This window comes from Scatophagus argus, chromosome 18 (assembly GCF_020382885.2).
Source record: "Scatophagus argus isolate fScaArg1 chromosome 18, fScaArg1.pri, whole genome shotgun sequence".
Classification (NCBI taxonomy): domain Eukaryota; kingdom Metazoa; phylum Chordata; class Actinopteri; family Scatophagidae; genus Scatophagus; species Scatophagus argus.
Genome location: NC_058510.1, coordinates 413,498 through 439,149, shown reverse-complemented (window position 1 = coordinate 439,149; position 25,652 = coordinate 413,498). Strand labels below are relative to the sequence as shown.

At 50.1% G+C, this 25,652-nt stretch overlaps 4 protein-coding genes and 1 pseudogene across 17 annotated transcripts in view; 4 read left to right on the top strand and 1 right to left on the bottom strand.

Annotated features, from left to right (window-relative positions):
* Nucleotides 1-716: 716 nt before the first annotated feature.
* On the top strand, nt 717-1,176 carry LOC124049861 (histone H3-like). Its single transcript, XM_046371958.1, has one exon. It carries the CDS (start codon nt 732-734, stop codon nt 1,125-1,127), a length of 396 nt encoding a protein of 131 aa, XP_046227914.1. The 5' UTR covers nt 717-731; the 3' UTR covers nt 1,128-1,176.
* A 340-nt stretch (nt 1,177-1,516) lies between these two features.
* LOC124049862 lies at nt 1,517-2,104 on the bottom strand (annotated as a pseudogene).
* Nucleotides 2,105-2,438: 334 nt separating this feature from the next.
* On the top strand, nt 2,439-6,607 carry LOC124049847. Its single transcript, XM_046371930.1, has 4 exons — nt 2,439-2,665; nt 3,388-3,577; nt 3,787-4,958; nt 5,240-6,607. The coding sequence occupies exons 2-4, from the start codon at nt 3,397-3,399 to the stop codon at nt 6,206-6,208; spliced, it is 2,322 nt and encodes a 773-aa protein (XP_046227886.1). The 5' UTR covers nt 2,439-2,665; nt 3,388-3,396; the 3' UTR covers nt 6,209-6,607.
* Nucleotides 6,608-7,057: 450 nt separating this feature from the next.
* On the top strand, nt 7,058-9,253 carry xrcc2 (X-ray repair complementing defective repair in Chinese hamster cells 2). 3 transcript variants are annotated; one of them, XM_046371951.1, is made up of 6 exons: nt 7,074-7,233; nt 7,420-7,501; nt 7,647-7,682; nt 7,764-7,913; nt 8,090-8,366; nt 8,780-9,253. In XM_046371951.1, the coding sequence occupies exons 1-6, from the start codon at nt 7,213-7,215 to the stop codon at nt 9,081-9,083; spliced, it is 870 nt and encodes a 289-aa protein (XP_046227907.1). In that variant the 5' UTR covers nt 7,074-7,212; the 3' UTR covers nt 9,084-9,253. The 3 variants fall into 3 exon arrangements, with proteins under 3 accessions (XP_046227908.1, XP_046227909.1, XP_046227907.1); XM_046371952.1 differs by lacking the exon at nt 7,764-7,913 and having other exon boundaries at nt 7,058-7,233; nt 7,647-7,724; XM_046371953.1 differs by lacking the exon at nt 7,764-7,913 and having other exon boundaries at nt 7,073-7,233.
* A 140-nt stretch (nt 9,254-9,393) lies between these two features.
* LOC124049843 (histone-lysine N-methyltransferase 2C-like) overlaps nt 9,394-25,652 on the top strand; it is a 52,349-nt gene continuing 36,090 nt past the window's right edge. For 11 of the 12 annotated variants that reach the window (XM_046371925.1, XM_046371924.1, XM_046371920.1 and 8 more), the window contains exons 1-13: nt 9,394-9,989; nt 13,094-13,312; nt 14,645-14,724; nt 14,891-15,482; nt 15,843-16,022; nt 16,206-16,228; nt 16,379-16,468; nt 16,906-17,015; nt 17,107-17,257; nt 17,438-17,609; nt 17,961-18,075; nt 18,179-18,342; nt 20,810-25,485. In XM_046371925.1, coding sequence (XP_046227881.1) covers nt 13,095-13,312; nt 14,645-14,724; nt 14,891-15,482; nt 15,843-16,022; nt 16,206-16,228; nt 16,379-16,468; nt 16,906-17,015; nt 17,107-17,257; nt 17,438-17,609; nt 17,961-18,075; nt 18,179-18,342; nt 20,810-25,485 — 6,571 coding nt within the window. In that variant the 5' untranslated portion in view covers nt 9,394-9,989; nt 13,094. The remainder of the gene's footprint in view (nt 9,990-13,093; nt 13,313-14,644; nt 14,725-14,890; nt 15,483-15,842; nt 16,023-16,205; nt 16,229-16,378; nt 16,469-16,905; nt 17,016-17,106; nt 17,258-17,437; nt 17,610-17,960; nt 18,076-18,178; nt 18,343-20,809; nt 25,486-25,652) is intronic. The other variant, XM_046371927.1, reaches the window with a different exon arrangement.

Here is a 25,652-nt window from a genome sequence, read left to right as displayed (position 1 = left end):
GGGCTACTGGATGCTTGCATTTCCCTCGGGATCAATGAAGTATCTATCTATCTATCTATCTATCCATCTATCCATCCATCTTCTTCCGCTTCATCCGGGACCGGGTCGCAGGGACAGCAGCTTGAGCAGGGATGCCCAGACTTCCCTCTCCCCAGACACTTTCTCCGGCTCTTCCGGGCAGACCCCAAGGCGCTCCCAGGCCAGCCGAGTGACATAGTCCCTCCAGCGTGTCCTGGGTCTTCCTCGGGGCCTCCTCCCGGTGGGGCATGCCCGGAACACCTCCCCAGGAAGGCCTCCAGGAGGCATCCGAAACAGATGCCCGAGCCACCTCAACTGGCTCCTTTCGATATGGAGGAGCAGCGGCTCTACTCCGAGCTCCTCCCGGGTGACAGAGCTCCTCACCCTTCTATCTACCTATCTATCTATCTATCTACCTATCTACCTATCTTAAGCATTTCTGGGGGGTTCAGAAAACATTCAGACTGTCTCGTGAAATTCATGGGCTATAAAACATGTGATTTGCTTGTGTAAACTTTGGGATTTCAAAACGACCCTGAATGTGGCGTCAAACAGATGGTTCATTTTGAATTTCTTTTCTCCAATAGTCGATGAGCTGCAGTGCGCGCCTCTCGGTCTGGACCAATCAGCGCTGATGACGTGATTCTGGCAGCTCCATTATAAAGCCTGCCGGCCGTAAATTTCGTCTTGCAGCTGAGGAGCACGGAGCAGAAATGGCAAGAACCAAGCAGACAGCCCGTAAATCCCCCAGGAAGCAGCTGGCCACCAAGGCCGCCCGAAAGAGCGCCCCGGCCACCGGCGGGGTGGAGAAGCCTCACCGTCACAGGCCCGGCACTGTGGCTCTGAGGGAGATCCGCCGCTACCAGAAGTCCACCGAGCTGCTGATCCGCAAGCTGCCCTTCCAGCGCCTGGTCAGGGAGATCGCTCAGGACTTCAAGACCGACCTGCTCTTCCAGAGCTCCGCCGTCATGGCTCTGCAGGAGGCCAGCGAGGCCTACCTGGTCGGCCTGTTCGAGGACACCAACCTGTGCGCCATCCACGCCAAGAGGGTCACCATCATGCCCAAAGACATCCAGCTGGCCCGCCGTATCCACAGACAGAGGGCTTAAGCTGATCTGGTCCAGCCTGATCAATGACACAAACGGCTCTTTTAAGAGCCACTTCACTGTTGATCTTGAGGGCTGCTTCCTCGATGAAATGTAGTTACACCTAATTACACACCTTGTAGCGCACATTAAAGTGACATATTTTGTCATTGGAGGGAACTCACTCCAACGAAATTTGTTCTCTGCATTTAACCCACCCAAGTGACGTGCACACACACACAGCAAACCCGGGGCAGTGGGCGACCGCGTGCAGCGCCCGGGGAGCAGTGGGGGTTAGGTACCTTGCTCAAGGGTACCTCAGCCATGGACACCGGGACGGGGAATCGAACCAGCGATCCACCGGTTACGGGTCCGACACCCTAACCGCTGATCCACGACTGCCCACATGTACTCTAACTCTGCTTTCAAACTGAAGACAAATTTTATTAAATGTATTTTGAGGCTTATTGCTCTTCCATAAAGGGTGCAGCTCTGAAAAGATCCGCTGTTTAGGATGTAGATCAGGTTCTGGGCCTTCACTTAGTCTTCTCTGCTTACTTGGGCAGCCCTTACTTGGGCCTGAGCGATGGTCACTCCGCCCAGCAGTTTGTTGAGCTCCTCGTCGTTGCGGACGGCCAGCTGCAGGTGACGGGGGGGGGGGGATCCTGGTCTTCTTGTTGTCGCGGGCGGCGTTTCCAGCCAGCTCCAGGATCTCACCGGTCAGGTACTCCAGCACAGCCGCCAGGTAGACGGGAGCGCCGGCACCCACACGCTCCGCATGGTTTCCCTTCCTCAGCAGCCTGTGGACACGACCGACCGGGAACTGGATCCCCGAGCGGGTCTTGGCCTTAGCTCTAGACTTACCGGCTCCCTTACCACGTCCTGACATCTCGATTAGTTTTCGCGCTCCTAACGTCAAACTTCGTGGCCCTGAACCAGTGTTCACAAGACAAGCACCTGCTCATTTATTGGACAGACTGAACGTAGCCTCTATTGCCCAATCAGTGCGGTTTCCGCTTTACGGGATTTTCAAAATATACTTTCAATGTATCGAAACAGTGACGCAAACCACCAAATAAAACGTTCTGGGTCTTAACCACCCACAGCTTTAACATTTCTTGATAATATTACGATATAGAAGCGGTGAGACTATACAGTGAAGATCCAAATGTGTTTGTGAGATTGACGTCTCCAACCGGTTTCAGTGTGTGTCACATGCTGCCCTGATGAAGTAAGTTCTCATCTGATCCAGGTGAGGGGGATATGGAAATACACGAAAACTAGTTTCTTCACCCACAATATGCATCTACAAGTCGGAGTATTTGTGCTTTTATTTTTCCATTTCACGGAACACCAGCAGACCAACATGGCGGGGTCCTCCCTCCGCCGGTCCGCTTGTTGTAAATCAGTATGGGAGTCATTTTCCTAGTCCATTCACTCTGTTTGCTGTTTACTTTTATCACAGTTTAAAGTCTCAACATGTCGTCAGAAAGGACCGATTATCGCTGACTTCTACCTCTGGGTGTAAAAAGCGGGAAGAGTTAAGTTTCACGATACTTCCGGTAACTATGGCTTCATTTACAGATAACGTTAATGTTTATAGCAATCGTTCGTCAGTCGAAGTTTTTTTAACTGCGGATTTGAACAGATTTACGTCTCGGTGCTGTCTGTTTGGTTTTTGGTTTTTGCTCAGATTTTGTTTCTCTTGGTGGTTGGTGCAGTTTTGGCACCAGGATCGTGAGGGTCTCGTTCATGTGAAACCGATACATTTTCTCAGTCTTCAGATTTTTATTGAATTTACTATCTTGGTGATGGTACTGTTAGGGGTTGAGGTAAATGTTCAGTGACAGCTGAGGAAAAAACATCTCGGCCCCTGATTGATGTACAGATTTAAATTAACACAAAATACATTTCTTTACAAATATTGCAGAATATTTATTAATCAGATATTGTGTATGTGGGCCAAGAAAGCTTTTTTTGGTCCAACAAATATATTTTTATAATTTGCTATTTGATGTTGTAAAACGGAGTCAAATGTGATGAGCTGATTGCTACTGATTGGCTCAGACCTCCTGATTACTACTGCACAGACTCTGGCTCCAAATGACATCACCAGAACAAGATGACAGCACTCGTATCAGGGATATTTTGGCTTTACCTTTGTATAGTAGGAGGTGGTAGAGTGTTGTGGATGTGTCAGTGAAGGGGTACTTGAGCTCACTTCGCTGAAGTTCAAAAATATAAACATGTATGGTGTCCTGGTCTTTGTGCCGTCCCTCTGCAGGTTGCCCAGATGATCTCGGAGAGCAGTTACAGGGGGGAGGAGGTGAGCAGGAGGGAGGTGGGCTGCCAGTGGGAGAGTCCGGTGGAGGAGCAGAAGGAGGTGAGCTATCAGAAGGGCTCGGCAGAAAGGAGAGACGCTGCTGTCCAGGTGGACCTGGTGACTCAGCAGCTCAGCTGGAGACACTGTACAGGTGAGAGTCACCGCAGGTGCACACCTGAGTACACAGAGTCCTCTTTTAATACCCATTTTCACATATTTGGCTCTTTATTTTCCCAAGAAGGATTATTTTAAGGCCCTTGAGACATTTTTATTGATTGCAGACACATCAAGGCGAATTTCATATGAAATGTTAATGTGAAGCCTGTCTGACCAAGTGGCACTGTGTTTCTGTCAGAGCAGGTGGCCCAGGAGGGGGCGCTCTGCTGCAACACTGCAGCACAAACAGGACACGCACACTGGACACGGGAGAGCACATGCACCACCTCCCCCCCCTCACACAGACTCAGCTACCCACAATTCCTCTTTTCGGACCACCTGCACCTCCAGCTCTTCAGCAGCCCGGGACCAGTGAGACCCAACACACAATCTCAATGCCCAGCATGCCTCTGTGTGATCCCCCGCTGCCTCCTGCAGGTGTCTCAGCTCCTCTTCCTCCTCCTGGACTCGTCGCCCCTCTAGGCCCCGGCCTGGCTGAGGGGGACGGATTAAGATCTGTGAAAAAGAAGGAGGCGGAGCAGGCAGTGAGGCCAAGGAGGAAGATGGTCGGTCCACCAGTCAGATACCTGCTCGAGTCTGAGGAGGGTTCACATGGCCTGTCAGTGGGCAATCCTAGCAAAGTGAGAGGAGCAAAGGTGAAGATGAAGCTGGGTTGGCTGAGGAAGGAGCACCGGGTGGAGGAGGAGGAGCAGAGCGAGTCCTGGCCAGACAAAATGACCAACCACATCACAGGAAGAGTTAACTTCAGTGTGAGGAGACCTGATGGCGCCGTCCGCCTCAAGAGGAAAATGGATGAGAAGTCTCGACACAGAAGCCACCAGGACGGCGTCCAGTCAGAAGACAGGAGCTCTGTCCAAAAAGTCAGAAGCCAAAGACAACGAGGAGAAACGGACAGCAAAACAGGACAAGCTGCAGCACAAATCCAACACACCCAAGCTGAAGGAGGAGGAAACAAAATGAGGGAGGCGATGGTAAAAAAAATGTTGGGGGAGGAAGAAAGACAGAAGAGGAGGCGTACTGAAGGGGGGAGGATGGGAAATGAGGAGGCAAAGGAGGGTGGAGTCAAACCTGTGGAAACAGAGGAGACCGGACAGGTGGGGAGGCTGAGGAGGAAGATGGTTGGTCCACCAATTAGATACTTGGTTGAGTCAGAGGAACGGTCACATGGCCTGTCAGCAGCCCATCATAGCACAGTGAGAAGAGCGAAGGTGAAATCAAAGCTGGAGAAAACAAGATGGGAGCACCAGGTGGAGGGGGAGAGGAGAGGGGGGGTGGAGCCAACAGAGAAGACAGATAACAACAGGGTGAAGTCCACGGGTGATGGAGGAGTTGGCAAAGGATGGCAGCTCTGCCAGGTTCGTCATCAGAATATTTCATTGATCTCTGGGGGAAATTGGGTAGCAACGGCAACAGGCTGCATGCATGATTGGCGAATGCACACTCTTCATTTAACACCAGAGTGTTAAATGTTGCCAGGTGTAGTTGGGTGGTGCCTTGAGTTTCCTACGTTATCTTCATCTTCTTTAAGTGTGAGATAAATGACTTTTTAACCATTTATTTTTTGAAGAAATAACAGCCACGCATCACTTAAACCTTAATGATAAACCCACCTGTCTGTCCCTCCATCTGTCACCAGGTGTGTGGTCTGACCTTCACCGGTCAGTGGTCTCTGCAGCTCCACCTGTCCGTCCACGGGGCAGGACGCGGCCTCAGCTGCCGCCTCTGCAACGCCAAGTTTAGCTGTGTCTACACTCTGCGTCTGCACCATCGCTGCCATCACGGAGATGCTGACAACAAACAGGACGAAGATTTCGACGCCCACATCAGAGGACAGAGGGAGAGGAGAGGATGGAGGAGTAAAGAGGGGGAGGAGAAGACCCTTGTCCAAACTGTCCCCAAGGCTCCTGATTGGGCGGGATGCCCAAGACGTGTGCGTAGAAATCCCTGGTGGTGGTTTGACTACCGAATCACAATGAGGAGGAGGCAGGACACAGAGAGGTGGAGGAGACGATGGGGGAGGGATGGAGGAAAACGGGAGGAGAGAAAGACTTCTAGAGAGGAGGAGGAGGGGGTGGAACGAATCTTTGAGAAGGAGGAGGAAAGACGGGCAGCGGAGCAGCCTCAGAGGCCAAGGAGGAAGATGGTCGGCCCACCAATCAGATACCTCCTGGAGTCCGAGGAGCCGTCACACAGTCTGATAAGAGCCAATCAGAACAGACTGAGAGGATGTATACGGGGCAGAAAACCACAGAAGAGTGAAGCTGGGGGCGGGGCTTCAGATGATGCAGCAATGACTGACAGCCCTGGGGACACAGAGCAGACAGACAGGCAGAAGGGTCAGACAGTCACAGAGAGACAGATAGGAAAGACCAACTGGGACAGAGCGAACGGACCCAAAAGAGGAGGAGGAAGTCCAAGCAAGGTTGTGACTGACACTGAGGCTGGGGGCGGGGCTTCGGAGATGACAGACAGGTCTGACGCTGCAGAGACACAGACAGGTTTGTACAGGCAGATGCACCTGGTGCACATTGACCTTCAAAGCAGTCAGGTGAGCGTCATCTTGCCCTGCTGTGTCAGACTGCAGCGTCTTCCTCTGATTGGCTGAGTATAGTATGAACAGGTGAGACAGGAAACCTGTGACTGTGTGTGTAGAGGTTTGTGTTTAATGCACTTGTACAGAGTCTGTTAACATCTGTCCAGCTTTTAGATCTTGTAACATTCATGTCAATATCCAAGTTGTAATTGCGGGTTCTTCTGTAACATTTGGAGCTAAATAAGACAGACGTGACCTTGAATGTCTCACATCATCTGAAGTCCACCACGCTGATTGCCCACCACTGCTGGTTTTTTATCACAAGTTCAGTGTTGTTGAAGAGTCTGTTGACAAAGAGATTGTTTTGTCAGATGTGGAACCACCAAACTGATTTAATGACAGGAAAGAACAAAAAGATTTGAATCAAATGTGTATTTATTGTTCAACAGACTGAATAAAATGGTGACTGTTGGTGTGGTCAGTCTGTGGGTCTGGATCATCTTTCACATCATCACAGCAGAAGCAAAGGTTAGAGAAAAGTCCAGAAACTGCAAACACATGTCTGTATCGGCACTAATCACACGAGGACCCCACAGGTTTGTCTGGTGGCCCTCTGCAGGGGCCTGACCCCTCAGGTTGGGAACCTTTTTGCTAAATTAACTGTGTAAAAAGCGGTTCAAAGTGTCTGCAGCTGCTTCAGGATGAACATTCTGATCTGGTCAAACACAGACATTTTAATGCAGTACTTTTACTCCCCGGTGCTGACAGTACTGCAGTACTTTTACTACATGAAGCTGATAATACTGCTATGCGTGTAATTAATTAGGTATCACTTCGGTTCAGCAGGTTCTGGATTTCTGTTAAAAAGCACAGGATTTTACGAATGAAGTTGCTCTGGTATTTATCAGTGTCAGATACTGGTCCCGTTGAGACCTGCTTCAGGAGTCGCGCATCACACTCATTACGGTAACGTCTCGTTCCCTGTTCTTTACGGTAAAACCGTGGAAACAGGAAGTGAGCTCAAATCGAAACGGCGGCGTTTGGAAGACGAAGAAGAACATCGAGTTGCTGCTGAAATGACCGAAAGCGGCGCCCAGGTCAGAGAACAGACACGTTACGTTAGCTTTGCGTCCTCACGGGGTCCCCGTTGGACGTTTACTGTCGGTAAAGTCACTTTATGTCTGATCTGCAGTTGAGGTTCGGGGGTTAAACTGGTGACGGGCTGATGCTTGGACAGTGTGTTGCTCGCAGTACGTGTCAGTACTGTCTGTGTGTCTCTGCAGCTGTTCGCTCGTCTGGAGGCTCGTCGCTGTCTGAGGGACATTGAACCTCGTCTGTTTCCCGAAGACGGAGGACCTGACCACGGTGACTGACCACGCTCACCTTATGTCGGCACACGTCACATAACCTGAATGAATCGAAGCCACATGACTGGTGACTCTGTTGATACCTGTTCTTACACGCGGCAGAGTGTTTGACTGATATGTTCACGTGTGTTTGACTCTGCCAGGTGAGGTGGTGGAGCTGTATGGAACAGAGGGAACAGGTGAGAGTTTGCTTCACAGGAAGCAGCCCCGCCGTTACCCAGGTATGAACTTCCTGTGAACTCTGTGTGTGTGTGTCTCAGGTAAGACGGAGCTGCTCTACCACCTGTTGTGTCGCTGTCTGTTGCCGGTGGCGGCTGGCGGCTTGGAGGTGGACGTTGTGTTCGTAGACACTGACTACAGTCTGGACATGTTACGACTGGTCAGCATCCTGGACAGCAGGCTGAATGCAGGCATGCACGCACACACGTGCACACACGCCTCAAAGAAAAAGAGCTAGCTGCTAACTCATGCCAGCTGCCTTTTAAATCCCCTGGTGGTGTGTCGAACACATAACACGTTATCAACATGTCACGTCCCTGTCCTGTTCTTGAGCATAAAGCACACAATGCTGTCTGTCTGTCTGTAGTTCATTCCATCAGCTCCCCTTTGGTCGGTTCAAGTGAGGCTGCGTTGCGATCGTGTCTGGCTCGCCTCCTGGTGGTCCACTGCTCCTCCTCCTCTCAGCTCCTCCTTACCCTCCACTTCCTAGAGACCACGCTGTCATCACGGCCGAGCCTGGCGCTCCTCCTGATTGACAGCATCTCTGCTTTCTATTGGCTGGACCGCAGTGAGGGCGGGTCCAGCATCTCCAAGCAAGAAGAGAAGCTCACCAAATGTGCAGAGCTGCTGGGCCGACTGCTCAGGTATCCGTTCATCAATGGGGTGCTTTAAATGGTTCTTAAGGTGGTGGTAGTCAGGTATCTTGAGGGTTTTAAATGTCTTCAGTGGGTACCTGTGGTCCATTATGTGGTTTTTGTGATCACTGAGGAGGTTCCATGGGTTCTCAGGGGTTGTTGTGGCCACTGAAAATTGTCCATTTAGGTGGTTCTTGTGCTCATCAAGGAGGTTCTAGAGGTCTGTTGTGAGGTTTCTGTGGTTCTCGTGTTCACTGTGGAGGTTCTAGTCACTGTTCTTGATTGAGTCCCTGTATAGCAGGAGTTGGTTGGCGCTGCCCGTTGCTCCTCAGGGATGGGTTAAATGCAAAGAACAAGTTTTGTTACTACAAATCCTCCTTTGCGTTGGTTGAATCAGTCTCATCTGTGGCTCCTCCTCTCAGGGACTACAGGATCACAGTCTTCGCCACCTGCCACGCCATCAGGAGGAGTTACAATGGACCGTCCTCCTCCGAGTCTGACCGGTCACACCTCTGTCGCTCCTGGCAGCGGCTGGTGAACCACCGGCTGCTGTTCTCGAGGCAGGAGGCTGCAGACAACATGTCCGCCACAGCAGAGTGCAGCAAGGAGCAGAGGAGACAGCAGGTCTTCACCGTCCACTGCTCCTCCTCCTCCTCCTCCTGCAGGACGAAGGCTTACAGGAGCAGCTCCTTCTGCGTGATGGATGGAGGAGTGGAGTTTATCTGAAGTGACGATGATCTCATGTTCACAGGACTGTAAACATTTCATTTTTAATAATAAAAAATGTGTATTATATGTGTGTATGTATTATATAGTATTTGGTTAAGGTATAAATACATTTGTCAATAAAGGTTTGCTGAGACCCATGAGGTGCGGTTGTAGAGAACGCACGAGGACATCGATTTCTTGTTCTTTCATTGGTCATTTCTTAGAAGCCGCTCTGTGTTTTGGTTGACCCTCTCACTTCTGTGGCGAACTGGGGACGTTGTGTTTGGAAGAAGGCTGTGAAAAAGTCATTAGGTCACAGAAAAAAAGTAACGTCATGTTTAGTTAGTGAGTGGTCCGTGTTGAAGGCACGTGCATCAGCAGTCCGGCTCCTCGCGGCTCCAGTCCGGGACTTCAGGTCTGATGACAGAGACCGCTTCACCAGAGCAGCCCTCCAACAGATCCCTCCGCGGGGTCAGACACTTTTTTACACAACACAAACAAATGAACCCAGCCTCACGTAGGCGCACACACACCAGCACGTTTTAAACCCTCGCCGGTCAAAGTCGCTTTTATCCACGCGTAAAGTAGCGACTCTGCCCGGTAAACGCGTCTGCTCGGGTGAAACAGTTAATGTTTTCTTGGACCTACTTCTCCTGCTGGCGCTGACAGGCGGTGCTTCGGTCGCTCCTAAACATGGCCTCCATGACGGAGCGACCGCTTCAAGTTTAATTTTTCGCCAATTTTCAGTGCAAAACCGTCAAATTTCCCCTTCCACGATCAACGGGAATGTTTCGTCGGAAAATCTTATCATGCCAGACTTGTGAAACAGATGTGATCTTTCGGAGAACTTCGCTGTTGGATTTAAACAGATCGGTTTAAGTTGGCTGGAAAGCTGGAGAGGAAAAAGAGAATTGCATCAAATCAGTAAGGAGCCTATTTCACCTTTCAGTCGACACTTGTGCAGGTTTACCCCACAGTTTTTTGGCAGCTTCCTGCTTTATCTTGACGCCAGTCCCTAACATTTAAAGTGCGGCGGCGAATAAGCGCGCGGGGGAAGCGCTCGTTTCCAGTGCGCGCTAACAGCTAGCCTGCGAGCTAACGCTAATGCTAACAGAGAAGTGATCAGTCAACTGGGCGGTCCGAGGGAGCTAACTGCTAACGGCTAACTGCTCTGTTTGTACTGTCCGTTTTAATTGAAGAGGTAATATGATTGATTTGTCGTGACGAAGCCATGCGTGCAGCTGTGGCGGGTAACGCGCATTTAACTCATGCTATAATAAACGAGTCAGTTAAAAGTCAATATTCGTAAAAACTCCTCTGACAGATGGTTTAACAACACACACACACACACACACTGCACTTTCTCACCTCTTAATCACATTCCGTGTTAACTGAACTGATAACAAACTAGTCTAATAAGTTATTTGTAATTAATTATTATTCGTGTAGTGTGTGTCGTGTCACTTGCGACATCTCAGGTTTATGTTATTGTCAATGTGAAGTCCGGTTTGTTTTCCAGTCTAGTCAGACTTGTGTAATCTTTAACTTCTGTTTCACTGAAGAAAACAAATCCTGGTCGAATGTAGAAGAACGTGAAAGCTGTTCAGGTTTCTGAAGACCAGATCATCACAGCCCCAGAGGATCAGTCTGTAGTCAGAGGCTGATGCTGGGTGCACAGCCGATACCTAAAAGACTGTGAGCCAGGAAGTGAGAACACACTGACCTGAAGTGATAGACAGACAGACACTTTGTTGATCCCGAGGGAAATTCAAAGTGGACGTCGCTTAATCCCAATTTAATGTCCATGCAGCACTTTTCTTTGTGTCTGTGTGGGATAATGATGTGTACCTAATTTGCTTATGTTGTGTGAACTCTCTCAGCCACCGTAGCGCGCGCACACACACACACACACACTGCAGGCTCATTGGTGGAGCAGCATAACGTATGGCAGACGAGGTGCCCATGGTGTGGTGGGCTCGGCCTCCTGCTGTGTCCTGTTTGGACTAGGGTCAGGTCATGGTAAGTCAGCCAGCCTCCATATTGAGGTTTAGTATCTTCATCATCATCTGCCTCGCAAAGGTTCACCCGGTTATTCAGATGTCTGGTGTCTGCTTACATGATACACTCAACAGTAAATTTACCTTTAGAGGAATGCAGATTTCAATCAGAAACTGATTTGAGCATAAATAATCACTTAAAAGCAGAAACGGTGAACCCTCCCTTGTTTACAACATGTTACCGAAGACTGTGGTGCACTGCAACAGATGTGATGAACGATTAATTGATTCATCGGCGTGGTGATCTGCAGATGAATTGGTAATGCAAATAATCGTTCGATGTAGCCCTCAGTGACTGTTCTGTTATAATCTCTTAAATGAACTGACCGTCATCACCAGAACCAGTGGAACAAAGCTGATAATGATGAACCCTTGAGAAGAGGGAGTTCCAGGACAAAGTTGGGAATAAGGGGGTCGTAGGTCACTGATATCTGCTGGAGGGGCTGTTCATAGTGACATGACATGCTGCACTCTGGATCCACCTGCAGTCCTTGTGTGGATTTAGTGGCAGGCTGGTTTTTGTCAGTGGATGAACTGGTTAACAAGAAAACGTTCTCCCAGCATTGGTCCGATGTGTCAGGGGAAAGTATGCGCAGGAAGAAGCTTCTATAGGATCTGCAGGAAGTCAGCCGGGGATATCGACTCTCAGGTCGAGTAGTCAAGTAACACACTGGAGTCCAGATCCAGGGGTCACAGGGAAGAGAAATTTCCGGTACTGGCCTGAATAACTGACGACTGTCTGAACGCAACAAGTAGTTTGATAGTTTGTCTGTCGGTCACTTGGAATTGTTCATTTAACTTGTGTCAGAAAAATGAGACACTTTGACTCATTTTCTTTATTGTGACTTTATTTTAGCCTCTTCAAACAATGCACAGAAACTCCTACAGCTGCAAATTGAATGTCACTAAAGTTCCTGTTGCTGTAATGTCAACTGTCCCAATACTTTTGTCTACATAATGTATTTCAGTACAATTTCTCTCAGAAATCAGTTTGTGCAGACACCAAGTGTAAGAATATTGAAAGCCTTCCTGGACGAGAGCTTTTGCTGCACAAAAAGGGCAGAGGTTCTGAGTGGAGCTGGACGTTTTCAATCGGGACAGGCGTCCACACACAGCGTCTGTCGCAGCTGGACCCAGTTTGATCATACAGACACGTGTTTTGTTTTGTTCTTGTGTTTCGCGGGGAAACCCTGCAGCTGGTGACCTGACCGCACCTCTGACGCCGTGGAGACTTCAAAATGAGGGCTGCTCCCTTTAGGATTACCTGCTCACACTGAGTCCCATCTGACACACTTATTGATTACGTAATATCTGACACACGGAAATCCCACCTGCAGAAAGTAAACCTGATGCACTTCATCGCCGGCAAGTGGTTTGATCCCAATACTGAACGTACTGATTGAAGTTGATCCTCTAAATTATTGATCTGATGGTCAGTGAAGGTTTAGCTGCCAAATGTGATTCCTGAGACTTATTATCTAGACAGAGGATGTCTCACTTTGTTGAGATGTTGATGCACTTTGTCATGTAGTTTCTCTCTGAGTTCAGGTGAAGTGACAGCTGAAATGCGACGTTTGTCATGGCTGCAGCCAGCTGCTCTGCGATGTGGCCACAGTATCGCAATGTTTCAGGTTATTTCTGTGATAATTACGATCTGACAAAATTTTAGGGCTGTCCTGATTTCGTTTCTAAATTTTAAGTCGGTGGAAAGCATTTGTTTTCTGTTATCTGTTTGCAAGTGACTCCTCATTCTGTGGAGCTGCTTGTAATGTTAACTTATGGTTTTTCCCGTTTCAAGCGAAGGATTTCCTCCACAAAAATCATGTGAAAAGTTATTAGCTGCATGGTGGTCAAACAAAGATAGGTTGTTGGAAAGAATTCCCATTCCATATCTCTTCCAGTAGACAAACTTGACGCCTTCTCCCTCTCTCTCTCTGTCTGTTGTTTTGTTCTGTTCTGTTCTTCATCCAGAATGCCATCTGAGTCTCAGTCTCAGGAGCCTCGGGACAGAGGACCGGCCCCTCCCATCACCCGCGCTGGACGCAGCGCTCTGCTGGCTAAAGCTGCGGCTGCTAACCCCACTCCCGAGAGGCGGCCTCGTGGACGACCTCGGAAAGATGGGAGCGGCGGCCGCTCTGCGCCTCCTGCCCCTCCTCCTCCTCCTCCTCCACCTCCTAAATCAAGGAAGAAGTAAGTGTGACTGTCTGGATTGTGACGCTTTGTGGTATTGGGTAAGTGGGGAGGTCGGATGTCTTCATGGAAACCTGCAGGAGAGAAGCGTGAGGTCTTGCTCGTGTGTTCATTCACTTTCTGATCATCTTTTTTTGTTAGCTGGATTATAATGGTAAGCTGACGAGCCGTAAACAATGACCCACACAGGCCTCCGTTAAACAGGAGAGGTCACACTGCCATCGTTCACAGGAGGGATGTAATCAGGGCCTCACACGATTGGCCCACTAAGTGGGTTCATTTCACTGTGTTAATGGCAGAATGTGAAGACAAATACACACACGATCTGCAGGGTGTGTGTGTGTTGTGGTGAGCGAGATCTGCTGGGGAGGAAGTGGTTAAGGTGCATGCTGGGTAATGAGCAGTAAGGACGAGAGGTGTGTGCTGGACTTAGTCTACACCAACTTTTATCTGCTGCTGCAGATAAAACAGACTTTATAATGCATGGATCACAGTGTGTGTGTGGGTGTGGGGCCATGCTAAGTGCTTTCTGCCTGACTGTCTCTACAGAGAGTAAGACACATGTCCTTCTCTGTCTGTTCAGAAGTTTTTGTTTGGTTCAGAATCCTGCAAACAGATCCAGGATCAGGTCACAGAGGCTGTTCAGGCTGCACTTGTGACTCAGAATCTAATTCAGCATCAGACTGTGAGTTCTTCCTCTAGACCAGGTCCTGTCTCGACTGTGGTCCCTCTCCAGTCCGCCACTGTCCCTCTCCGTCTACCTGCCTCAGCCGAACATCTTTGGATCATTTGGTCAAAATGCTGCTGCATAACTTCAGATCAGCTCGTGTGTCTCCTGTGACACACGTCTTGTTTTGTCTTCACTGGCCCCTTGTCATAATTAGAATCCAGTTGCAGGTTCCTGTGATCACCCACAGAGTCCTGCAGGGTCAGACAGCTGCCTACGTTAGAGACGTACTGCTGTCCTGTATCACCAGCAGCTCTCTGAGCTCCTCTCGTCAGGTCTGTTGGGTTTGTCTCCATTCAGAATTAACAGAAGACTTTGGTGAACTTTGGGACTTTGTGTCTTTTGACTTTATTTCAGTTTATTTCTGTTCCATGGTGTCTGTATTTATGTGAGCCGTGTTATGTCTTATGTGAAGGACTTTGTGATGTGTCGCTCTTGCTATGTGATTGTACTTCCTGTTTCTATCTAAATGAGCTGTGGTCATGCATTCAATCTGCTGAAAAATGTCTCAGCCATGGAAGTGTGGCTGCTGGAAAACAGAGTCCTCAGCAGTTTGTCAGGTTTGCAATTGACCAGGTGTGTTTTTGTTTTATGCGTGTGAGCAGGGGGCGGAGTCGAGGCCGAGCCCAGGTAGAGGATGAAGAGAGCATGGATGCCACAGAGAAGAAAACCCTCCAGAAGACAGGTGTGTATGATGGGGAATGTCTTTGAACATGAGTTGAAAGACATTCAGGCCCGGTTTTTGTTTAAGTGTCTTTTTAAGTTTGCTCCATGTTGATCTGTGTGTGTGTGTGTGTGTGTGTGTGTGTGTGTGTGTGTGTGTGTGCGTGCGTGTGCGTGCGTGCGCACAGAGGTGAAGGAGAAGACAGCAGGACGCCGCCGGTCCACCTCCAGGAGAAAATGCAACACAAACTCTGACCCCAACCAAGACTGTCTCAGTCCAGAGCCTGATCCAAACCCTAACTCTCCTCACCCTGACCCCACACCCACCCCAGAGTCCAGCCTAGAACCTCCTCCCAAGCTTGAGGAGGATGGAACGAGCCCTGCCCCTGCTGCCTCACTCGTGGCCTCCAGCCCTGGACCAGCTCCCAGTCCTGAGGAAGAAGCTCGAGTCAGTCCCCTGCCCTGCAGCCCAGATCACAGCCCAGCCTCCAGCCCCAGGCCTGCTCCTGGCCCTGTGGAGGAGGAGGACCAGCCCAGGCTGAACCACAGCCCTGCTCCCATTGAGGTGGACTGCAGTCCCAGTACAGTTCCCATGGAGACGGAGGGGGCCAGGGCCAGTCCCAAGAAGCATAGTCCCACCATGAGTCCCTGCTCCAGTCCTCCGGTCTCTCCCTGCTCCCGACTGGAGGATGAAGACTCTCTGTCCCCTTTGTTCCAGCAGTGTCTATCAGAGGACTCTGGGGACTCGCCCACCCCCAGTCTGGGACACACCAAAAAACGGTGAGACAAACAGTGTGTTTGTGTGCGCGCGTGCATGCACTTGTGCACGTTTGTTGTCTGTTCATCTTTGTGCGGAATAAATTGAGTTTTAAATGCTGGAGCATTTTGGTGGAAATTCCTCACTGTAGACTGTTTGGAGGGTTCAGGTTTTTTATTTTCACATGCAGCAGTTCATCTTAGAGCCCATTATCACAGTACAGGGGTTACGGTCCAGTAACCAGTATTCACGGTCCAATAGGTTTCCTTTGAAATCTTGTATTTAGTCTTGGATTTTTATTACCTGATTTGGCTGGTTTAAATTCGAGCTGCAACAATTAATGAGTCAAACAAAAAGTAATCCCGGTGTCTCCCGCCCTGCAGTCTGAAGCAGTGTGCCTTCTGTTACCGTGGTGACGAACCTCCTCTGGGCCAGGGCCGCCTGGTGGTGTTCGGTCCGACGCCCGGCTACATCCCACTCCACATTCTCAACCGCCGCGCCTCCTCTGACCGAGACAACGACTGCCACGACCACTGCTACCGTGGCGATCCTGCCCCGCCCACGTGAGTGGCCACATTCTCTGTCCCTATCAAAATAAAAGTCAGAAACCACCTACATACACACTGACACTCACATACGAATTCTAAAGACTCATGAAACAGTCAACTTGGTCATCTTGATTTTTGATTTGTGGTATCAGTGTGAGTCAGTTGAACAGCAAAATATGTGTGTGTGTGTCTCTCTAGGTGCAGCAGTCCAGAGCAGTGTGGTGAGTACTCACTGTTTGTCTTTCGTTGTTTTGACTTGATTCTGTCGAGGACTGAATCAAGGAGTGAAGACAAAAGGAGGACTCAGTAAATTTCTGCAGATCAGTGACTGATCAGTGTCATTGATCACCTTTTTCTCCCTTGTGTTTCAGAGGAGGAGTCTTCCTCAGAGTTTGTGGAGCAGCTCGGACCCATTGGCCTTCCACATGACATTGATGTCCAATCACTGTTCGACCCCACAGGTACAAGAATTGATTATTTTTCCCCCAAGGTGGTGAGGGCATGTTGTGCATCTAGTTGTTTCGAGCGATCATTTTTGGTGTTGAATCCTTTCCTGGCCACATGAGAATGATCTTATTTCTGCTTCATACAGCAGCCACTTTAGATGAAGTCATTACTGCTTTAATACGCTAAAATGTGATGTGCCTTTTTGTATATTTTTTTTAATCTTATTGTGATAAAAGACTCAAACAACATTTAAAACCAACCATGTTTGTTCTCTGAATGGATGAACAACATTCTTGTTAAATGACTTGTCTGCGCCAATCGAAGACAAAAAAATGTTTTCCTCCTTTCGTTAAGTCTTTCTTTTTTACGTGACCTCCTTTTGTCATTGCCAGTGCATCCTATCAGGTGTGTGTGTGTGTGTGTGTGTGTGTGTGTGCGCGCGTGCATGCAGGTCAGTGCTGCGCTCACCTGCAGTGTGCAGCCTGGTCAGAGGGGGTCTGTCGTGGAGAGGGACAATCACTGCTCTACGTGGACAAAGCCATCGACTCAGGAAGCACGCAGGTTCGGTTTGTGTGGTTTCTGATCAGTAACTACACACACATGCAGCTGTGTATAGTGTTGCTAAGTCCCGCCTTTCCTCCCACCTGTCCAGGCGTGTGCGTTCTGTCGTCGGCTCGGAGCGTCGCTGCGTTGCCAGGAGCAGAGCTGTGGGCGGAGCTACCACTTCCCCTGCGCTGCTGCTGCCGGAGCTCACCAGGACTGGACCCAGAGACGCACATTGTGTAGAAGACACACACATGCAGGTACACACACACACTCTCAAAGTGTGATTTCTTCATTTTCTTCTTCTGTGGTGGGTTAATGGCACCGACTAGAGAATTGGCTCCACCTGCTGTTTATCAAATCATATTCACACAGTGGGAGAACGAACACAAACGTCCAGTCGCTGCATTGGATTTAAACTTTTGTCTCTCTGTCTCCAGCTGCCACACAGTGTGTGTCGTGTTCGGGTAGTGCAGATGTCAATGGTCTGTTGATGTGCTGTTGCTGTGGTAACTGTTACCACGGCAGTTGCCTGGACCCCCCTCTGGTCCCCTCCCCCCTGTGCCGGGCTGGCTGGCAATGTCCTCAGTGTCGAGTGTGTCAGAGCTGCAGGTAACAGACACACACACACAAGCATTTAATAACTATTTCCATCATTCAGGAATCAGACACAGAGCTTAAAGAGAGTGAATCCTGGCCTTAGACTCATCAGGTGACACAACATGACCCAGAATGAATGATTACGTTGCTGTGTAACTGCTGGATGTCCACAGCACCCTCTGCAGAATCTGACTGTAATGATGAGAGCAGCAGTTTGTACACAGTAATTCTGTTTGACTTTGTGCACACACCAAAAACAAAGATGTAGCAGAGGTTAGCACACGGGACCAGACTGAGACCTGGAGACTGGGCCACATCTGGAGGAAAAAGTGTTCATTTTTTGTGTGTATGTGTGTGTGTTAGGTTGCGAGAACACAATGGGGTGTTGATCGTATGTGAGCGCTGTGATAAAGCCTACCACACACACTGTCTCATACCACCTCTGGACTGTGCACCAAGCACCGGCTGGAGCTGCAAGGTGAGATAAACAAACACACACCATGGTGTCAGTGTTGAACTTTGGACCACCTTGTTTGTTTGTGGTGTGCGCGTGTTTGTTTGAAAACCTTTTTCTCTTCCAGAACTGCAGAATCTGTCGCCGCTGTGGTGTGAGGTCATCAGGCCAGTGGGCGAATCATCCATTTTTGTGTGAGTCATGTGACCCTGCCCTGCCCTGCCCTCTCTGTGACCGTGCCCCTGACCTCTACACGCCACAGGACTGTCTGACTTGTATCTGCTGCTATAGGTACACACACACACATCCTGGCTCTTTAAGATGTGAATATGCAACTGCTGTGTCATCAGAATCAGAAAGCTTTTTTGCCAGGTAGGTTCCACCTACGAGGAATTTGTTTTGGCATCTGGTGCAGCACACATACACAGGAAAAGAGAACAAAATAACGATAAATAATGAAATGCAAGAAGTCCGTATACATAGTGTACATATACATCTGTATATACGAGGGAATGTGCCTGCTCAGGGAGGAGGTAAACATTTGCAGAGTAATGAACATGCAAGGGAACTGGATGTGCAAGGGGAGAGTGTGTGCGTGTGTGTGTGAGAGAGAGAGAAAGAAAGAGTGGGAGAGAAAAAGTGTGTGTATGTGTATGAGTGTGTGAGAGAGAGAGGAAGAAGGAGAGAAAGAAGTGTGTGTGTGTGAGATGGGCTTAGGGGTGTCGGTGGTTGACTTCTCATGTGTTAATGAGCCTGATAGCAGAGGGAAAGAAGCTGTTGTGGCGAGAGGTTTTGGTCCGAGAGCACCGCAGCCTCCTGCCAGAGGGGAGCTCCTCAAAGAGTTTGTGTCCCAGGTGAGAAGGGTCGGCTGCAATCTTTTGTGCTCTCCTCAGGATCCTGGAGGTGTACAGATCCTGAAGAGAAGGTAGGTTGCAACCAATTACCTTCTTAGCAGAGCGGATGATACACTTTTCCTTAGTTCTTTAGCAGTGGCAGCAGCATACCAGATGGTGATGGAGCAGATGAGGATGGACTCTTTGATGGAGGTGTAGAAGTCCACCATCATTGCCTTTAGCAGTTTGAACTGCTTCAGCTGCCTCAAGCAGAAACATCCTCTACTGTGCTTTTTTGATGAGGGAGCTGATGTTCAGCTCCCATTTGAGGTCCTGTGTGATCGTGGTTCCCAGGAAGCGGAAATGCTCCACAGTAACCACGGGGGAGTCACACAGGGTGATGGGGGCAGGTGGGGGTGGGTTCGTCCTGAAGTCCACTGTCAGCTCTACTGTTTTGAGGGCATTGAGCTCCAGGTTGTTGAGCCTGCACCAAGTCACCAGACGATCGATTTCCCATTTGTAGGCTGACTCATCCCCATCAGAGATGAGTCCAATGAGGGTGGTGTCATCCACAAACTTCAGGAGCTTGACATTCTGATGGCTGGAGGTGCAGGTGTTTGTATACAGAGAGAAAAGCAGAGGAGAAAGAACACAGCCCTGCGGTGATCCAGTACTGATGGTCCGGGAGTCAGAGACGTGCTTCCCCATCCTTACGTGCTGCCTCCTGTCAGACAGGAAGTGAGTGATCCACCTGCAGGTGGAGTCAGGTACGCTCAGCTGGGAGGTAGGTTCCTGTATAGTCCAGATGCCCAAGGACGTAATGTAAAGACAAGTTGACAGCGTCGTCCACATACCTGTTGGTTCTGTAGGCGAACTGCAGGGGGTCCAGGAGTGGGTCAGTGATGGATTTGAGGTGCATCAGGACAGTGTTCACATGACCACCGAGGTCAGGGCGACGGGTTTGTAGTCATTTAGTCCAGAGGGCTTTTGTTTTTTTTTTTGTTTTTTTTTTTCACTCCAGTGAGGTGTTAAAAATGTCTGTGAACACCGGAGATAGATGGTCAGCGCAGTGCTTCAGAGTGGCAGATGAGACATGGTCCGGTCCGGCTGCTTTGCGGGGGTTTTGCGTTTTGAACAGCCTACTCACATCTCTCTGTGATAGAGAGAGCCACTCCATTGGTGGGTGGGCTGAGAACCTGGGGGAACTGGTCGAGGTGTCAGGGCTCCTGTTGGGGTAGGGGTGATGAAGGTGTCAGGACAGACCCATTGTCTTTCAAAGCGGCAGTAATGGTCGTTCAGCTCATTTGGTAGGCCCATGTTGCTTATGGAGTGGGGGGCCTTGAGACTGTAGTTGGTTATCTGTCTGAGCCCTCTCCAAACAGAAGCAAAGTTGCTGGCTGAGAACTGGTGTTCAAGTTTCTCAGAGTGCTGTCGTTTCTCACCGCCTTGCTAAAGCAGCACTTTGACTCCTTGTACCTCTCTTTGTCCCCACTCCTAAACACCTCCTCCTTGAGCCTCCTTAGCCGCTTGAGTTCTGCTGTGAACCAGGGTTTATCATTGCTGTAACACACCCTGGTGCGTGATGGGATACAACTGTCCTCACAGAAGCTGGTGTAGGAGGTTACCACCTCTGTGTACTCCTCCAGATTGTTGGTAGCCATCCTGAACACGTCCCAGTCAGTACAGTCCGAATGTGCCTGCAGTTCTTCAATGGCTCCACTGCTCCACCGTTTAGATGTCCTCCCTAAAGGTTTTCACCGTTTCAGCTTCTGCCTATAGGTGGGAATCAGGTGAACCATGGTGTGGTCTACAGTTAATAATAAAAATTTCCAGGTCCCAGGAGCAGTGCTGCAGAATCATTGACTGTGTAAAACTTAGTAAACACAGACATTTTATTTTTGTGTCTTTTTGTGTCTGTGCTACAGGTGTGTTCATACAGAGTGTGCTGTCCAGGCCGGGGAGGGCAGGGCAATTTCCGAAGACTATGTCTGCTCTGTCTGCAGGCCTCAGCAGGACATGCTAGAGGCTCCACCCTGCAGTCTTCATGCTCATAGCCCAGCCCCGTTCTCCCCCGTCCTCTGTACACCATCGCAGCAAAGTCTTAAGCCATCTCAACCTGAACCCACAGAGCTCCAGCATAGTCCCGCACCGTCTCAACCTGAACCCACAGAGCTCCAGCATAGTCCCGCACCGTCTCAACCTGAACCCACAGAGCTCCAACATAGTCCCGCACCGTCTCAACCTGAACCCACAGAACTCCAGCATAGTCCCGCACCGTCTCAACCTGAACCCACAGAGCTCCAGCATAGTCCCGCACCGTCTCAACCTGAACCCACAGAACTCCAGCATAGTCCCGCACCGTCTCAACCTGAACCCACAGAGCTCCAGCATAGTCCCGCACCGTCTCACCCTGAACCCACAGAGCGCCAGCATAGTCCCGCACCGTCTCAACCTGAACCCACAGAGCGCCAGCATGGTCCCGCACCATCTCAACCTGAACCCACAGAGCTCCAGCGTAGTCCCGCACCGTCTCAACCTGAACCCACCGAGCTCCAGCGTAGTCCCGCACCGTCCCAATCTGAACCCACAGAGCTCCAGCATGGTCCCACACCGTCTCAATCGGAACCCACAGAACTTCGGCGTAGTCCCGCACCGTCTCAACCTGAACCCACAGAGCTCCAGCATAGTCCCGCACCGTCTCAACCTGAACCCACAGAGCTCCAGCATAGTCCCGCACCGTCTCAATCTGAACCCACAGAGCTTCAGCATAGTCCCGCACCGTCTCAATCTGAACCCACAGAGCTCCAGCATAGTCCCGCACCGTCTCACCCTGAACCCACAGAGCTCCAGTGTAGTCCCGCACCGTCTCAATCTGAACCCACAGAGCTTCAGTGTAGTCCCGCACCGTCTCACCCTGAACCCACAGAGCTCCAGCTTGGTCCCGCACCGTCTCAACCTGAACCCACAGAGCTCCAGCATAGTCCCGCACCATCTCATCTTCAACCCAAAGAGGTCCAACATAGTCGTGAACCGTCTCCACACGAATCCACAGAGCCCCAACATAGTTCTGCATCTTGTCAGTCTGAACCCACAGAGCTTCAGCATAGTCCTGCACCGTCTCAATCTGAACCCACAGAGCTCCAGCTTGGTCCTGCACCGTCTCACCCTGAACCCACAGAGCTCCAGCGTAGTCCCGCACCGTCTCAATCTGAACCCACAGAGCTTCAGTGTAGTCCCGCACCGTCTCACCCTGAACCCACAGAGCTCCAGCTTGGTCCCGCACCGTCTCAACCTGAACCCACAGAGCTCCAGCATAGTCCCGCACCATCTCATCTTCAACCCAAAGAGGTCCAACATAGTCGTGAACCGTCTCCACACGAATCCACAGAGCCCCAACATAGTTCTGCATCTTGTCAGTCTGAACCCACAGAGCTTCAGCATAGTCCTGCACCGTCTCAATCTGAACCCACAGAGCTCCAGCATAGTCCTGCACCGTCTCATCCTCAACCTAAAGAGGTCCAACATAGTCCTGAACTGTCTCCACATGAACCCACAGAGCTCCAACATAGTCCCGCACCTTCTCCATTTAATCCAGCAGAGCTCCAGTATAGTCCTGCGCCATCTCACCCTGATCCAGCAGAGCTCCAGCATAGTCCTGCATCGTTTCACCCTGAACCCAAAGAGCTTGAAGCGAGCCCTTCGCCATCTCACCCTAATCCCATTGAGCTCCCACAAAGTCCTGTGCCAGGTCACTCTGATCTTACAGAACACCAGGAAAGGCACGCCTTCCATCACCTTAGTCCAGTGGAGCTTCCGCAAAGGCCTCCACAGTCTCACTCTGGTTCAACAGATCTTCATAAAAGTCCTTTGCCATGTACGACTGGCCCCATTGAGCTAAAGCAAAGTCCTGACTGTGTGATGCAGACTCAGCATAGTTCTCACCCACTTAGTTACATTTCTTCTACCCCTGCCCAGAGTTCCACAGAGGATCAGCTTATGGATGCAGAGTCTCAGCAGAGTCCAGTGCAGGGTAGTCCCGTATTTTGTAGTCATTCTCGTTCTCCACACAGTCCACAGTCAACTGAGGCAGTGATTAGTCCTGCCCATGTTCAACCAGGGCCCCCAGAGCATCAGCACAGCCCGCCACCTCACAGTCCCGTACAGGACTACACTGCACACACAGAGCTCCATAGACCATGTAGTAATGACATGATCATCACACAGTCTCAGCGCAGTTCCCCACAAAGACAACATAGTCCTGCACAAGATGACACATCATATCCACAGAGTCCTACACAGGATTCCAAACCTACACTGGACCAGGAGAGCCCTGGATCAAGCAGCCCTGCTCAGCTGCGATGTGGGGCTGCACAAGATGTAACTACACTGGACCAGGACCTCTCACCAGTCTACTGTAGGTCTGTCCATACAGCAAGTAGACACACCTCATCGAAGCCTATTTCAGCTCCATGTAGCCCATCACCGGCCCCACAGAGAGCCACAGTGTGTAGTCTATCACAGCCTTCAAGCCCAGTATTGGCCCACACTTTGAAGGTCATGCTGCTTCCTTCTCAGCTTGCTACACAGTCAAAAGTCATGAAAGGGGTCCCCAAAACCAGTATCACAGAATTGTCCTCGGATCAAAGCCTAGTGCAGCTGAGGACTAATGTTGAAGGCCAAACACTGGAAAGTAGCCCTACCCCTCCTAGCCTCACTGCTAACCTGTCCACAGTGGCCCATGATAGCCTTGGTCCAGATGGCAAACTCCCAGTCCAGCTCACTCCTGTGCAGAGTAGTGCACTTATCCTGGAAAATCCCAGCACCTCTCAAGTCCCTGCCATGGCTGCACCAGAAAGCCTTGTTCACCTTGGTACTTCAGAAGAACACAGTAGCCTAACTTGCTCAGCTTATGATGAAACAGGTAGCCACATTAATCAGAGTCCTTGTGACAGTCCATCACACCACACAATAGTTATTGAAGGTAAAGCCAACTTCATACATATCCAACATAGCTCAGCCAGTTTTAGCCCCAAACATGCTATTGAAACGCCTGCTAGCCCTGCAAGCTCTCCTCTGGCCTGTACTAGCCCCATGCCAGTGGAGCCTATCCTTGCCCATGTCAGCTGCTCTGCACCACCAGTTCATACAAGCCCTACTCATGGTAGCCCAATCCTCATGGAAACTAACAGTGGCTACAGTCTGATGGGCAACGTGCAAGCTCAAGAGAGAGCTAGTCCCCCTGTTTGTATTGTTATGGAGCTTGCACAGACACAGACAAGCCAGAGTCCCTCACATGTCCAAACAGTCTGCAGTCCTTCACAGAAGTCTCCGGTACAGAGAAGCCCCCTGCCAGCTCCAATCAGCTTTAGTCCTCCACACTGTAGCCCCGCTGATACTAGCCCAGCTAGTAGCTCTCAGAGCCCTAGTGGCCAGACAAGTTCCAATGCTGCTAACGAAAGTGATGTTAGTGTCATCCACAGTCCACATCGGTCTAGCCCTGCTGGTCAACCTAGCCCTTTACAAAGCACTTCCAGTAGTGCCCACTCAGGCCCAGTCCAAAGTCATACTCCCTCTTTAGCTAGCATATACAGCAGCGTTGCACATGCTACTGACACTTGTGTTGGCCCACCTCATAGTCCAGCTCAGGCTAGTGAATCATATAGTTGTCTTACAGGTAGTCCCCATTATAGCCCATCGCCCAACACTGGAACCAGTTCTGGCTCGACTGTGACACATTTAAGCCCTACTTTGGCTGGTTCAGGTCTTGGTGTACACATGGTGGCCAGTTCCACAATGCAGAGTTCTTTTCTTCCTAATTTGGTTCAGCTTGAACCCAGTCTTTTCAAACCTACAGACAGTAGTGGCCAGTCGAGCTCAACATCTGCCAGTTGCCCGCCTGATGACTCATCTGCTTTTAGCCCCAGCCAGGCTAGTCTGAACCAGGTTAGCCAACCCCCTGCTAGTCCTCTTCATATTCTCAATAAGTCATCTGTTGAAAACCAGCAATGCGCTGCCCTGGACAGCCCCCTGCATCAAGGAACAGCCCTTCCTGATGATGCTACTTCCACTCAGACTAGTCAGAGCTATGCTAGCCCTGTCCATTTTAGTCCCACTCAGGATAATATTGGGATGCCTTGCACAAGCCACATTAGTGAAATATTGGCTAGTCCCCCACCATCTGCATCCTCACAAGTTAGCCCTCCTAACCCTCCTCACACATTTTCTGCTCATGCTCCACAAGTGCAAGCTAGCTTAGTTCACAGTAGCCCAGTTGCTAGTCCTGTTTTTATCCTCTTGCAAACAGGTGATACACAAATTAACCCGAGTGCTGTTCCTACCAGCCCTGAGACTAGTTCTTGTCCTGGTCTTGCTCATCCTGTGCAGCCAGAGTCTAGTCCCAGTCCTGATTCTGGTAACCTCGTAGGGGGTGAGGCTAGCCCTGGTCCCAATTCTGTTAGCTCTGGACTTACCATCCCTGACCAGTCTAAGACCAGCCCAAGTCCTACTAGCCCTGGGCAGCCTGACGCTGGTCATGAAGGTCACTCTGTTTCCTGCCCCCGACAGCACAGACAAACAGAGAGAGAGTGTGCAGCCGCTGTGGGTGAGTACAAGGGAAACTGGCCTGCACAGTTTTGACATTTATTAAAAGTGTGTCACATGAAGCGTAGACATTGATAATTTTGTTTTAAAGGAAAAATTATTATCCGCTGTGAGTCCAAAGTGCAGATTTTTGTTTTGTTGAACTTTGGTTTCCTGAGTTTGTAATAT